A 15,503-nucleotide genomic window follows, 5' to 3' on the forward strand; every position below is an offset into this window, starting at 1 on the left:
CTTACATGCTGTTGCTGCAAGACAAATAAAGAATACATCTTGTTTTTCATATTTCTCTTGTGAAACCTGCTTCATGGCTCATCATGGAAAAATATGTTCTGTGGAAGGTTGTGGATACTCAGGATTATGATATCTTCCACATATGGGGTTCAAGGATTTGTGAGGGGCAAATGCACTTTTTGTTCAGATTGGACATTCGGGTATGGATAGTTCTTGGGTTACACATTGTTGCCATTTATTACACCTCTATCCGAGAAGTTGAGGTTCCTGTTAATTTAATTCTTTGGCCTGGTGGAACACCATTGACTGAAATTGCTGAACATGGGCTACCTTGCTACGGTCAGCTCAGGGAACATAGCTGGTGGGACTCACTGAAGAATAGCTACTGTGTTACCTTTTGCTTAGGAAACGCATGGCTTCCGGAGGTTTTGGGACAGCAGTTTCCATGTGGCTTGCTCTATTAATTTGGCAGCTTTAATTGGGGTACACATCCAGCAGAGACTGATATTGTGAAACTATATTCTTACATGAAGAAAGCCATGCTGCAACAGCCTCGCTGCCTAAGAGTTTACATACTCCTCTCTGTCGCCCCCTAAAGGGATCAATAACCAGGATGAAGTGGAAAAAGATGGCGGGTTAACTCTTAGTTGAACTTATGTTGATGCTTACCTTTAAGTCCACATTATTCTATCCTTTGTTTTCATTCTTGTATTTTATCACATCTCTAACTGTGTCAATACAAATAAATGTACTACAAACTGTATATGCGACAACCCCATTGCTAAACTCAGGAATGCTGAAACAGGAATGCAGAAAGAGATTTTTGTAGCAGTGAAATGTATCCCCATAACCCTTAAAATGCTCCTCTCATGTGGACACAAACAGCCCCATGCTGAAATGTTAAAAGACAAAAATATGGGAAGCGAGAGCACAAGTATTTTTAAATTTGCCACCCATCCTTACTCCCTAAAAGTAAACTGTGTACCTGTTTGTACTTCTTTTCTTTTTCCAAACAGCAGATCAGTCATCCTCTCCAAAGGGGGCTCTGTTACATGGTTTGAGTTAATATTTCTTGCTGCAAGTTCTTTTTCTTTTTTCTAGATACAATTTTTATAAAATTAGTAAATGTAAAAGAAACATATTTACAAATTATGCAATTAAAGTACCATACATTTTCCTGAACACTTTCCCTACCGCAAACCAATCTCTATGAGGAAATATAAAAGACAGCCACAACATTCTCTTCATAAAGACAGCAATGTAAAAAGTGATACTTGCTGCCATGCTGGTGCAGATAATTATTACAGTTGCTATATGGAATCTGTCAGATACACCACCTGGTGATAAATGTACGTGTCACTCTAGGTGGTGTGACCTAAACATATGTAAAAATATATATGCCTTTGTCTAGTGCTTGGGAGTGCAGTTCTGCAGTAAGGACTGTTAATTACTGCTCTCTGGACTTTATTTTTGTACAATTTGAATGACCTGCAAGCCGCTTCTCCCATCGGCACAGAAGAAGGCTATTTAAACGGACACTCGCGCGCGCATTTTGGAGTGCTTGGGAGTGCAGTTCTGCAGGCTGCTGAGTGCCCTAATCTTTAAATCAATAATCATAATTACGTCGGCAGTACAATATATATATCAATTGCACACCACTAAGACTGTGAAAAAACGAAAAATGGATATAGCCAGAGCTTTAAAAAAAAGGGTTCAGCAGAAAATTACATGTGAACGCTACTGCTCAAGGTATACTAATGGCTGTTGAAGAGAATAGATCGCAACTTCAACAAAGAGGTGAACAGAGAAAAATCACCTCCTTTTTAAAACCAGAATCTACAGCAACTGTACCTGATCCCTGCTGTGGAACCCCTATCCACAACTTGTAAAATACCAGCCCAGAGGGAGTTATCGATGTTTGAACCAATCGATAATAACTCATTGCTTAATTTATGTTTAAGCCTACAACGTGATTCTATTGGGAGTGTCTTCAACTGAAGAGTCTTATTAATTTAAATGCATCCGACAACATTAGTGGCTATGCTACTGTTATGCTACTGTTGACTCTTCAAACTTGTCAAAATCACCTGATTTTCTTTGTATATCAGAGTGTATATGCATATTCAACAGCATATTAGTCTTCCTCTTCATTTAGTTTGCCAGACTCTTCAACAGTGGATGCTCAGCCTGAAGCCAAATCTATGATTATATTGAGAGCATTGCTTTCACTTTACAACATTCACAAAGAACAGCAAATTATGAAGGTTGGCCTAGTAAAAATTGGGTGATGTAGTGCTAGCAAATAAACATAGCGAGGCCACGCAACCGGTAAATAGGCAGGTATTGGCTGTGGATGATAATTATACTTCACTATTGAATGAACAAAGTGATATTGAGACAATTGCATCAGAAAATAATGCTCTGCAAGAAGTGGTTTTGGAGGACGAGTGTTCTCATTTCACAGAAAAGCTAGAAACTAATGACATGTATTACTTAACGTAATAGCATTTCTGCTGATTGTATCTGCTTAGATTCACATGCTGTGTATATAGTCAGACATCTAGTGATAACCGCAGAGTATTGCATCTTGTCTTTCGAGGATCGAAAGTGGGCGTCGACATGAGCGTGCCTGTAACACTATCCCTAACGTGACGTGTAGTGTACCCAGAATACCTCAAGCGTCGAGGTCCTTCCAATTGTATTTTTTCTGCCGTGAGGGAGCCTTTTGACTATCATAAGTGAGTACAGAAAGAGAAGAAGTAGTAAAAAGTCCATGTTCCTTCCATCCGAGCTGGGAGGAAGGGTGGGCGCATGTGAATCTAAGCAGATACAATCATCAGAAATGCTATTACGGTAAGTAATGCATGTCTTCTGATGCTTGTGAATCTGCTTAGAATCACATGCTGTGCATAGACTAGCGAGCAGTACCCGGAGTTGGAAGTGGGATGTCAGAAGGAACAGTAGTGAAAAGATGTCTTAGTACTGCTTGTCCCACCTGAGAATCAGACCTAGAGTGAGTGTCCAGGCAAAAGTGTTTTGTAAAGGTGTGTACAGAACTCCAGGTTGCCGCTTTGCAAATGGACTCGAGAGGAACATTTGCAATGAATGCTATGGAAGCCCCATTGCCCCGAGTAGAGTGTTCTCTAGGCTTGAAGGGCAGATCTCTCTTGGCAAGAGTGTAGCAGAGTGTGATGCAATTGACAATCCACTTTGAGATGGCTGATTTAGAGACAGGGTCCCCTCCTCTACAGCCGCCACTGAAACAAAAAACTGGGTTGTTTTCCTTAGTGGTTTAGCCTTTTCCATATAGTACACAACTGCCTTGCGCACATCCAGTGTGTGTAGGCTCCTTTCCACCATGTTAGTGGGGTTCTGGAAGAATGTAGGTAGTTCTATAGACTGGTTCACATGGAATTAAATTTGGGCGCAAATCGTGGGTGAGTGCACAGAACCATCTTATCTCTGTGAATTGTGACAAAAGGGTCTAAAATTGAAAGGGCCTGTAGTTCACTGACTCTTCTTATAGATGTGACTGCCACTAGGAAGGCGGTTTTGTAAGTGAGTGCTTTGAGGCTTGCCTTGTGCATAGGTTCAAAGGGAGACCCCATTAGTCTTGTTAAAACTACATTTAGGTCCCATCTGGGAGCTGGGTTAGAAATAGGGTGATGGATTCAAGCTGGCCGCTTGTAGTGGGTAGACGTGCCCATGGAGCTCCCGAGACCCGATGCTGGAGGAGGCCCACCATCCAGCGTTTGCGGCAACCTGAGGCTCAGAAAGTGGCATCATAGCCCCTCTGGGGTGTCAGAGTAGTGATGGGTGTCGGATTCTGCAGAGGTCGCGGCTCTCCGGTGACGAGCGGAGTTTGTGCAGCAATTGGAGTCGGCGCGGGAAGAGCTGCGCCGGACACGGGACAAGCTCTCCAGGGAGCTGGCACGGGAGTGGAGGTCGGGCCGTGCTGAGAGTGCTGGCCTGAGAGGACTTTTCATCGGCCCGGAGGAGAGGGGGTGCGACGGGCGGACCGGCCCCACCCGACCCTAGAGGCCTGGAGGAAGGAGAGTGCCCCTGCCCGTCTCACTGACGGAGGGAGGAGCCTTGCGGACCGACGGTGGAAGCCCTGAGGGGTAGTCCGGTGCCTCGGAGCCCTCGTTGGAGGAGGTTACGGTGAGCCCCCGCCGGCATAGGGGGAGCCGGGAAGTGCAGCGGCAGACCGTGGAGCGCGGCTTCAACCCAGAGGAGTGGGGATAGAGCTCCTCGGCCCGGTGAAGAGGGAGCGCGGTGGTCGGCCCGGCCCGACCCTAGGGGCCTGGAGGAAGGAGAGTGCCCCGGCCCGGCTCACTGTCAGAGCGAGGGGCTTTGTGGCCCGACGACGGGGGAAGCCCTGAGGAGGGCTCCGGCACCTCAGGGCCCTTGCGGGGGGAGATTCAGTGAGCCCCCGCCAGCACTGAGAGAGCCGAGGAGTGCGAGTGCCGCCCAGAGGAGCGGGGCTGGATCTCGGTGCAGGAGGAGGCGTGGAGCGCAGTGCCGGAGCGGAACACGCCCCGGGCAGTGGGAGACGCAGCGGGGGCCCAACCCCGGGCTGGGACTGAGGAGGAGGTGGTAGTTTAGTGTCTGGCCCTGCGCCCGGCCACCACTACGGACCTGGGTGAGGGCTGAGGTTGGAAGTGGCGAGGAACAACGGAGCCTGCCCTGTGGAACTAGGAAGAAGGGCCTCCTGGGACAGGGGGTTCTTCCATCGGAGGGGAGCTCTCTGAGAGGACTTGGGCGGACACTATAAAAAGAGGAGCCCCAGGGAAGGTGCGCCGGCCACTGGATCCTGGTGGCCTCATCAACACAGAAAGACTGTCGATTAAGGGTGTATGGTACCGCTCGGGGGGGGGGGAGCTTCAGCCGCACAGAGGTGGGACTGAGCAATTTACCTTCCGGAGGAGGCAGAGCAGAGCGGCAAGCTGGTGGCTCAGAATGACTGGAAGGGGGAGAGAGCCACGGAAAGGACCAGGGCCTGCATCTGGTGGAGTACGCAGAGTGGTCAGGCACAGGCGGGGTAGAAGTAGGACGGGCCGCGTTCTACGGGGCTGGCTTCCACTCGGAGATGGCCACGAAGCCCAAGGCAAAAAGTGGGAAGGGCCAAGCGACTCAGGGAGACGCCTCAGGTACCATCCCCTCCCTATGGCCGGGACATGATACGAGAGATCCGGCTAAGTCTGCAGGGGAGAGTGTGACAAGGAGTCTCTCATCGCCAAGTGAGGATGGCGCAGCTATGATGTCGCGAGACGAACTGAAGGGGGAAATGCACGCCCTGCACTCTAGCATGACTAAAACGTTCCAGGACCAATTTCAGCTTCTTCGGGCGGACCTCAAAGCAGAGATGGGAGAAATCAAACAGGAGCTGCGGCAGCAGGGCGAGAGAACGGATCTACTGGAGAGAGGGCTACAAGAGTTGGACAAGGAGGTAACGGCTAGCAGTGAGGTAATTGAGCGCCTGGATGTAGCTACACGTAACCTGAAAACCCAGGTGGAGGACATGGAAAATAGATCCCGTCGGGTCAACATAAGAATTAAAATGCTCCCTGAAACAGTCCAGGACAAAGATCTAAAAGAGTAGCCCAATCGATCTTTGCAGAGATTCTGGGGTCCTCGGCCCCGGAGGAGATTGAGCTTGATCGCATACACAGAGTGGGCAGAGGGAGGCTGGGGCCCCAGTCAAGACCCTGAGAAGTTCTTGCGGCGTTCGCCAGGCACGCCCAAAAGGAAGCAGTCCTCCGAGAGGCGACGAAACAAGAGCCCATAAAGTATCAAGAGCATCGCATAGCCCTGTTTCAGGATCTGGCGGCCAGTACACTATTGAAAAGGAAGCAGATGGCTCCGGTCATCAAGGCATTGTATGAGAGAGGGATCAAATACAGATGGACATTTCCCTTTGGCTTGGTGTTCAAGTCGAGAGGGGCTCAGAAACGAATTACCACTTTGCAGGAAGGCGCGGGCTTACTGAGTCTTGATGTCGATGTACCAACATACTCTCAAGTGGTTAACGCATAATGTAAGGGGCCTCAATACTCCTCTGAAAAGGAAAAAGTCAGAACACTTTACTAGAAAAGAAAACCCGGATGTCTTAGGCTTGCAGGAGACGCACCTTAGACCCAAGGATCAGGGGCGCCTTAAACTTCGGGGTTATGACCAGATTTTGCATGCATCGGGGGGGGACCACATCCGGGGGGGGGGGAGGGTAGCATTGGCGATTAAAACATTGGTGGGCCTCAAGATATTAGAGAGTATACGAGACAGGGAGGGCAGATACATCTTGGCAATAGGGTCATATCAGGGGAAGCCGTATACGGTAGTGGTAGTGTACGGTCCGAATGTGGGGCAAGATTGTTTTTTGAGGCGGCTCCTTGGCTTGATGGAGGAGAAAGCGTGGGGACACAATCTTAATGGGTGACCTCAACATAGCATGGGAGAGAGATAGGGATCGCTCAGGTCATTTCGGGGCAGGAGGGGGGCAGTAATGTCGATGGACCTCAGGAATAAGATACGGGAAGCAGGATTGAGGGATGTCTGGCGGGAGATCAAGGGAGAGGAGGAGGGATATACTTAATTGTCAGGAGTTCACGGATCGCAATCAAGGATCAATTATATTTGGGTGTCCTCAGGCCTGGTGGGCAGGGTGCAGGAGGTTATGACAGGGCCCATTGGCATAGCGGATCACAAAGTAGTCTCAATGGTATTGGACCTGGGCCCGAGGGAGAGAGGGGTTTGGACGTGGAGATTCCCGGGACACCTCCTCAGAGACCCGATAATTAGGCAGGACATAGAGGAGAAGATTTAGAACTTCTTTAACATCAATCGTAGGGGAGATACAGGGAGGCGATGAGATGGGATGCTTTTAAGGCTGTGTTACGGGGGGGAGCTAATAGCACTGGCGGAACATAGAGAGAGGCAATTGAGAGCGCTGGAAGTGCAGTTGGAGGAGGAAGTGGAAACGGCGAGACGGAGGGCGGGGACGACGCCATCTAGGCCTTCTATGAGGGAATACCGCAGGGCACTGGGACAATTAGAGGTCCTTCGGACTAAAAGGGCGGAGGGGGCTCTCCTGAGGGTACGCCAACAATACTGCGCGAAAGCAAACAAAGCAGATGCCCTCCTCGCGCGATTGCTGAGAGGGGCTAAGGCCAAAAATGTGATCACGGGCCTGCGGACAGAAAGGGGAGATAGGGTTACTGAGGCAGGGGAGATAAGGGAAGCACTGGCATCATTCTATGAGACTGTTTACGCATTGCAGAATCCCCGGGAACGCTTGCAGGAGGATTTCTCGGATAAGATTGAGCTGGAGAGGGTAGGGAGCGAGGCACGGGAGATGCTGAGCAGGGAGATTAGAGAGGAGGAGGTGAGGAGGGTGATTGGGGGGTTACCGCTGAATAAGGCACTGGGTTCAGACGGCTATAGTGCGATCTTTTATAAACCTTTTGTAAATATCTTGGCCCCTCAGCTGACCTATCTTTTTAATACCTTTGAGGAGACGGGGAGAATAACTCCTCCCATGGAGGAGGTTCGGCTGACCCTTGTTCTGAAGCCCAATAAGAATCCGGAGGAGCGAAAATCTTATAGGCCTATAGCGCTGATTAATATTGACGCTAAAATCTTCACAAAGGTGCTGACAAACAGGCTGGAGGGTTTCCTTCCCGACTTGGTTCACCCGGAGCAAGCAGGGTTTGTTAAGGTTCGGCAGACTGCGGACAATATACAAAGGATTGCTCACCTGGTGGAAAAGTCGCACAGAACGAGACTCGCGCAGTCCTCCTCTAGCTGGACGTGGAAAAAGCTTTTGACTGCGTGGAGTGGTCCTTTCTATTTAAGGTGATTTTGACTGCGTGGAGTGGTTCTTTCTATTTAAGGTGATGCAGAGGAATTTTCTGCATATGGTACAGGCCAACTATCAGACACCTAAGCTGAGAATAGCGGTAAATGGAACTATGTCTAGGCCCTTTGGGGTGACTAGGGGGACCAAACAAGGCTGTCCTCTATTCCCCATGCTTTATGCGATTTATCTGGAGCCTCTGTTGCAGGCGATTAGAGAGGCAGAGGAGATAAAGGGTATTCCTTTCGGGGGGACTGAGCAAAAGGTGGCGGCATATGCGGATGACCTTCTATTGGCTCTCACGGCCCCAGCCAAATCTATCCAGTTAAGTAGAAGCCTGTTAGAATCCTTCGCGGAGGCTTCGGGTCTCAAGATCAATTATGACAAATCAGAATTACTGAACCTGACGTTGAAGGGCGATGAGCAGACAGCCCTGAGGGAGCCTACCCCCTTTCGAATGGCATGAGGTATCTTGGGGTGAAAATCACATCAAGGCTGGCAGTCTGGTACAGGGCGAATTATCCTCCATTACTAAAATGCATTGAAGGGGACTTTTGCAGGTGGAGGAATCTCCCGATAACGTGGTTGGGTAGGGTGGCAACAGTCAAAATGCTGACATTGACCCGCCTGCTGTATCTGTTCCAGGCAATTCCACAGGTGGTTCCACGGGACTTCTTTAAGAAGTTGGGATCACTCACTAAAGATTTCCTGTGGGCTGGGAAAAAGCCACGGATTAGCAGGCAAATATTGCAGGCCCCCAAGCGGGAAGGTGGTCTAGCAGTGCCGAATTTTCAACCGTATTACGAGGCGACGCAGTTAAGGGTGGTTAGGGATTGGCTACGAGAGGGGGACGTTACACAAAACAAGCTATGGGTGGCGATGGATAGGGCTGTTGCGCATCGCAGTCTTGCGGAGGTTCTATGGCTCCCGAAGGGGCTACGACCTGGTCATATATATGAGAGTACCATTACCAGTCTGATGGTTCGTAATTGGGACAAATTAGTCAAATGCAACAGGATCACATTTCCCTCTCCCTTCACGCTCCTGTTCCGCAATAGAGAGTTTACCCCGGGATTGGAAGAAGGGGCTTTTCGGCAATGGGAGGAAGGAGGCTGCAGATGGCTGGGAGACATGTTCCGAGGCGGGAAGATACTCTTGTTTGAGGATTGTAAAAAGGAGTATGGGGTGGGGGAGGGGGAGAGGCTCCGGTATGCGCAATTGCGCCACTGGGTTATGCACCCCGTAAACAAGCTGGCGGCCACCAGGGGGAAGACGAGGTTTGAGAAGTTTCTGCACTCGAATGATGGGTCCAGGGGTCTTATATCCAATCTATACAAAATATTAGACGAAACTCCGGATACGGCCCCATGGCCGTATATGCCGAGATGGGACCAGATGATCGGTAGAATAGTTGAGCGGGAGGAATGGGAACGTCTGTGGCGGGTAATTCCCAAGTTAGCAAGAGCCTCCCAAATCCAGGAAATGTGGTACAAGATTTTATTTAGGTGGCGCTACACTCCAGTCAGGCTTAGAGAGATATTTCCTGCAACCTCAGGGGAGTGCTGGAGAGGGTGTGGGATGGAGGGTATGGCACAGCATATTTGGTGGACGTGCCCACGCATTCAACCCTTTTGGTTGGAGGTGCAGAGGGCTCAGGAGCAGGCATATGGGCCAGGAAGTAGTAAGTCCCCAGAAGAGACTTTACTGGGAGTGGGGAGGAGCACTGGGGTAGGGGAGCTTAAATCCCGAGAGAAAGCGAGAGTGATTCTTGTCCTTGCTGCTATGACAGTGATAGCTCAGAGATGGAGAAATGGAGAGGTCCCTCTTCCTCAGGATTCGCTACGAAAAATCTGGGACATTGTGTCTCTTGAATGGGCCACATACGCAAAAGACAATAAGCTGCAGTCCTTTGCAGGAGATTGGGAGGAAACCCTGTGCTTCTTAAAAGAGGACTTTCGAATTGGCTGGCGTCCTCAGCGCCTACGATTACTGGACCTGGGGTGAGCGCTGTTGAAGGAAAGATGGTTGTAGTGGGTCATGGATAAGGTGCAACCTGAAGGGGAAGAGGGAGGAAGGGAGAGGGAGGGAAGGGAGTTGGGGGGGGCGAAATGTGGGGACTGTTTACGCGAGGCGCCTTTGAATATCTGAACTATGTCTTTCTCTGACAACAAATACAACGAAGCTGCCTTGGGAGGGATATAGGGGGGGAGTTTGGAGAAATGTTTTTTGTTATTCTCTTTGTTTGAAAACTAATAAAAAGAAGTTTTAAAAAAAAAAGAAATAGGGGGATGAATTCTCTTAACCACTTCCAAAAAAGCTCTAATTACTGGGATCTTCCACCACGACACCTTTTGCTGGGACGTGGTATAGGCTGAAAGAGCAGCTAAGTGAACCTTAATGGAATTAAAAACTAGACCCGAGTCAAGTAGGTGAGTTAGGTATAGTAGGAGAGCAGTCAATGGGATTGATGCTCTTGGAATTGTACCAGATGACGAAGCGTTTCCATTTATTGGAGTAGCCATGTCTGGTGTTAGGCTTTATGGCTTCTTTAAGTATATCCATGCATCTTTGAGGGAGTTTGAGATGCCCGAACACTATGGGCCTCATTACAACTCAGGCGGTAAGGGTTTTACGGCGGCGTAAACAGCGCCAACCCTTACCGTCTGAGTACGAGGTCCCTTAGCACCATGGCGGACTTAACACCTGCTTTTAGCAGGTGTTAAAATCCATGGCGCTAAGGGACCATGGAGTTAATTACGCCTCCGTAATTTACGGTGGCGTAATTAACGCCTTCCCCACTCCCATTATGCCCTATGGGGCAAAATGGGAATGGGGAAGGGAAAATGGGAAAATGGGGATTTACCGCCCCGCCAAGGTTGGAATGGGGCGGTAAGTCCGCCTACCACCATGGCGTAAACATAGTTTACGCCATGGTGGTAAAGTCACGGCCCAGGCGGTAACTTACCGCCTGGGTCGTAATGAGGCCCTATGACTTCAGGAGCCAGGCCGCTAAATTGAGAGTTTGCGGGCATGGGTGAAGTGTTTCCCCACTGTCTTGCGACAGCATGTTGTATGGGCAAGGTAGTTTCAACGGGGGAGAGTGACATCTCCATCAGATGGGAGAACCAGGGTTGGCGGGCCCACATCGGGGCCACCAATGTCATGGTGACTGGTTCTTGGTGCATCTTGTAGACAATTGTGTTGAGATGGGGAGTCGGGGGAAACGCGTACACAAGTTTCCCTGACCATGTTATCCAGAGACCGTTCCCCTTGGGTCGGTTCTGAGGGTACCTGAAGGCGTAATCTGGGCATTGTGAGTTCTCCAGAGTTGCGAACAAGTCGATCTCTGGGAAGCCCATTCTGCGAAAACATTGGAGACTATGTCTTCGTGTAGTCACCATTCGTGCTCTAAGGGTAGTGGGAAGTGTCTGTTGAGCAAGTCTGTCAGAAGATTGAGTTCCCCTGGAACATGTTCAGATAGTATGAATATCTTGTGTTTGAGAGCCCACTTCCAAATGTTCTGAGACAGTTTGGATAGCCCTGGAGGGTGAGGGCCCCTTGTTTGCACTGGTAGTACATGGCCGTGGTGCTATCTGTGAGGACTAGTACTGTCTTTCCTTGCAAATGTGTCTGAAAGCCTTTCAGAGCTTTGAACACTGCTAGCAGCTCCAACAGGTTTATGTGGTTGGATGCTACTGCTGGGGACCAAAAAACGCTGTGCGCCGTCTGCTAGAGCAGGTGAGCTCCCCATCCCGTGAGAGATGTGTCCGCAGTGAGAGTGGCTTCTATTGCAGGGGTGGTGAAGGTCTTCCCCTTTAAGAGGTTTTCCATCGACCAACACTCCATAGAGAGAACAAGTGCTACCGAGACATCCACTAGAACGTCTCATTGTCCGCTGGCCTGACACCACTGGCTGTTGAGCCACTCTTGCATCGTGTGCATGCGCAAACGTGCATGAGGAACCAAGTATATGCAGGATGCCATCGTCCCTAACAGTCACATGGCCTTGCGTACCGTCAACTCTCGACTGGCTACATATTGAGGGATTTGAAACAGCATGTTTTGAACCCTCTCGTTGGAGGGGAAGACAAGGCCGTCTTTTGTTCGAATTAGGGCCCCCAGAAACTGCTCGACTTGGTTGGGGTCTAGACTGGATTTCTTCTCGTTTATGGAAAATCCCAGACTGAAGAGTAAGTCTATCGTCTGTTGGGTGTTTGACAGGCATGTTTCGTAAGAGTCCCCTGTTATGAGCCAGTTTTCGAGGTAAGGATATACTGGGATGGACTGCCTGCGCAGGTGAGCTGCTGCAACGGCTAGCACATTTGTGAATACTCTTGGGGCAGAGGTGATGCCGAAGGGAAGGAGCTTGAATTGATAGTGCTTGTTCTCTATCAAGAACCTCAGGTATTTTCTGTGCGCTGGCAACATTGAAATATGAAAGTATGCATCTTTCATGTCCAATGTTGCCATGTAATCCCCCCGTGTCAGCAGAGGGATTACTTCTTGCAGCGTGACCATTCGAAACTTTTGTGGTTTGACAAGTTTGTTCGCTGGGCGCAAGTCTAGCACAGGGTACATGGTGAGATCCTTTTTGGGTACAAGGAAGTACACCGAATAAATACCCTTGTTTACCTGAAGAACAGGGACAACTTCGATTGTGCCTTTTTCCAGCAAGTTCTCAACCTCTTGCAGCAGGATCTTCTGGTGTTCTGATGTTAGACACCTGGACTTTGGTGGTCTGAATCGAGTTGGCCGGCTGAACTCAATGCAGTACCCGTGGGCGACGGTCTTGAGCACCCACTGGTCTGTGGTAATCCCCTCCCATGCGTGTAGGAATTATGTTATACATCCCCCGACCAGGGAGGCATGGGAGGGGACCCGGATCTGCAAGTCTTTTCTGACTGGAGGCCGGGGAGCCTCTAGTGGTGGCATTGCAACCCCTTCCTTTTCCACAGTGGTGTCCTCTAGGTGGATATTGATTAGAGGCGCGGACCCCTGTCTTGAGGACCATATGTTACCCGTGCTGTATTGGTTATGAGGGGAACATGAATAGGACTGCCTGCGAAAGGAGCGGCGAGAACACCCACCTCGCTGCTGAAAGAGCTTTTGAGTGATCTGGTGTAAAGATTTCAAAGTCTTGTGTTCTTTTTCGCTGTTTCCAGCGCCTCATCTACAGCTTTGAACCCAGAGTTTTTTAACCAGGCATGTCTTTTTAAAAGGGTACCCTGGGCCAAAGTCCTCCCTGCTGTCCCCGCAGCATCTAGGGTGTTCTTAAGGATATTGCGGTTTACTTGTCTACCCTCTGACACAATCGGGAGCAGGCGAGAGCGTATTGGTTCGGGGACCTCGTGCAGGCCTTCCTGTAGCAGGTTCCACTGCACATCGGAATAGCTGGCCAACAGGGTGGTATTGTTTTCAAACACAGTGGAATACGCTGTTGCAGTAATAGCACTCTTTCCTAGGGCGTACAGTTTCTTGCATTCCTTGTCCGGCGGTGCCTCACCCGTGGGCAAGGGTGCCCCTGCTCTTTTTCTTGTTGTAGTGACTACAAGGGAATCCGGAAGGGCATGTCCCCGAATATACAAGGGAATCCGGAAGGGCATGTCCCGAATATAGAGGGGGTCAGTGGGGGAGGGTTGAAAAGGTTTTCCACCTGTGGGTTAACAACCCTTGTCTGAGAAGGTGTGAGCAAAGAAGGGGCGATACGCCGCTTAATGGAGTTTAATAAAGGGATAGCTTGACTGGCAGGTGGCTTCTCCTTTAAAATGTCCTCCACGAAGTCGGCCAGAGCTCCACATAAGGAGGCCAGCTAGTTGGGCGGAAAAAAACAATATGAGGGACCTCGATGCGTGAGGGATTCTGGGTACACTACACGTCACATTAGGGGTAGTGTTACAGGCACGCCCATGTCGACGTCCCCTTTCGATCCTGGAAAGACAAGATGCAATACTCTGCGGTTGCCAATAGATGGCGGACTACATTCTTGATTCTAAGCAGATTCACAAGCATCAGAAAACAATGTTACTATCCAACCACTAAACTGTGATAAAGCAGCTATCAGATCTAAGCGGGGGTAACAAAGAGGAATGCAGAAAAAGTGTAGAGAGCATGTGAAGCGCATGCAGTGTGCGAGAATGACATATATTACTCACTATAATCGTATTTCTGATGATTGTATTTGCTTAGATTCACATGCTGTGCATATAGTCTGACATCTAGTGGCAATCTCGGACAATTGTATCTTTTTTTCGAAGATCAAAAAGGGACGTCGACATGGGCATGGCTGTAAGACTACCCCTAACGTGACGTGTAGTGTATTCAAAATCCTTCTCGCATTGAGGTCCCACTGGTTGTTTTTGTTCTGCCATGAAGGAGCCTTACGGAGGCGTGAGTGAGTACAGAAGAAAGTAGGCGTAAGAGGTCTATGATGTTCTTTCTACTTCAACAGGGGAGGAAGGGTGGGTGCATGTGATTCTAAGCAGATACAACCATCATAAATACGATTACGGTGAATAATGTATGTCTTCTGATGTTTGTGACTCTGCTTAGATCACATGGTGTGCATAGACTAGCAAGCAGTACCAGGAGATGGTGGTGGGATGTGTGAAGGAACAGTAGCAAAGAGATGTCTTAGTACTGCTTGTCCCACCTGAAAATCAGACTTAGAGTGTGTGTCTTAGCAGTAGTGTTGGGTGAAAGTATGAACAGAACTCCAGGTTGCTGCTTTGCAAATGGAATCTAAAGGAACATTTACAATGGATGCTATCGTAGCCCCTGTGCCCCGAATCGAGTGAGCCCTAGGCATAAAGGGTAGATCTCTCTTGGCAAGAGAGTAACACAGTATGATGATACGGACCGAGATGCACATATGCATACATGTTGACTTTAATTAAGGGCATACTTCAAGCCCAGCCTCCATCCCAAGGACTGACCGCTCTTCACCACCCTACCCCAATTGGGGCATCAGTTCATACCACCTGCCTTGATAAAGTTCCACACGGTCGAAACACGTGTCGGCTGACCACAATTGGGACTATGAGTCCACATGAAACTGTTGATAAATGAATAAAAATTGCACTTAAAATAGACTTTAAAAAAAAGTGTGTGGCAAATACACTTTTTGAAATATCAAACAAATTGCAAGGTATCCATGATAAACCATTGATCGTACACTAGGATGCAATTTACAATCCATTTGGAAATAGCTGATTTAAAGACAGGGTCACCTTCTCTACCACAGAGACAAAGAACTGGTTTGTCTTTCTTAGTGGCTTACTCTTTTCAAGGTAGTATATTCACATCTAGTGTATGGAGGCTTTAGTGGGGTTTTGAAAGAAAGCGGGAAGTTTTACTGATTGGTTCACATGGAACGTTGAGCTGAATTTAGGCGCAAAACGTGGTTGAGTGCGCAAAAACACTTTGGGCCTCATTACAACCATGGTGGTCCGGGAACTACGGTACTGGTAAGCATGCCGGTACCGTAGTTCCCGGACCGCCATACTACGTGCTCTGCTTGCGGGTGCCGTTTCACCCGCCAGGTTTTTCCTGGCGGGTGTAACGGCACCCGCGAGCAGAGCACGTCGGATGCACCGACACAACTCTGAATGTGCCGGTGCATCCAACGTCCCCATACCCATTCAGCCCTATGGGG

General features: G+C 49.2%; 1 protein-coding gene across 1 annotated transcript in view; it reads right to left on the bottom strand.

Moving 5' to 3' along the window:
* LOC138453438 (lebercilin-like) overlaps window positions 1-15,503 on the bottom strand; it is a 1,169,225-nt gene that overhangs the window by 359,801 nt on the left and 793,921 nt on the right. The window contains exon 5 of the mRNA XM_069606292.1: window positions 986-1,097. Coding sequence (XP_069462393.1) covers window positions 986-1,097 — 112 coding nt within the window. The remainder of the gene's footprint in view (window positions 1-985; window positions 1,098-15,503) is intronic.

This window comes from Ambystoma mexicanum, chromosome 4p, assembly GCF_040938575.1.
Source record: "Ambystoma mexicanum isolate Mex_15411 chromosome 4p, UKY_AmexF1_1, whole genome shotgun sequence".
In the NCBI taxonomy this organism is placed as follows: Eukaryota; Metazoa; Chordata; class Amphibia; order Caudata; family Ambystomatidae; genus Ambystoma; species Ambystoma mexicanum.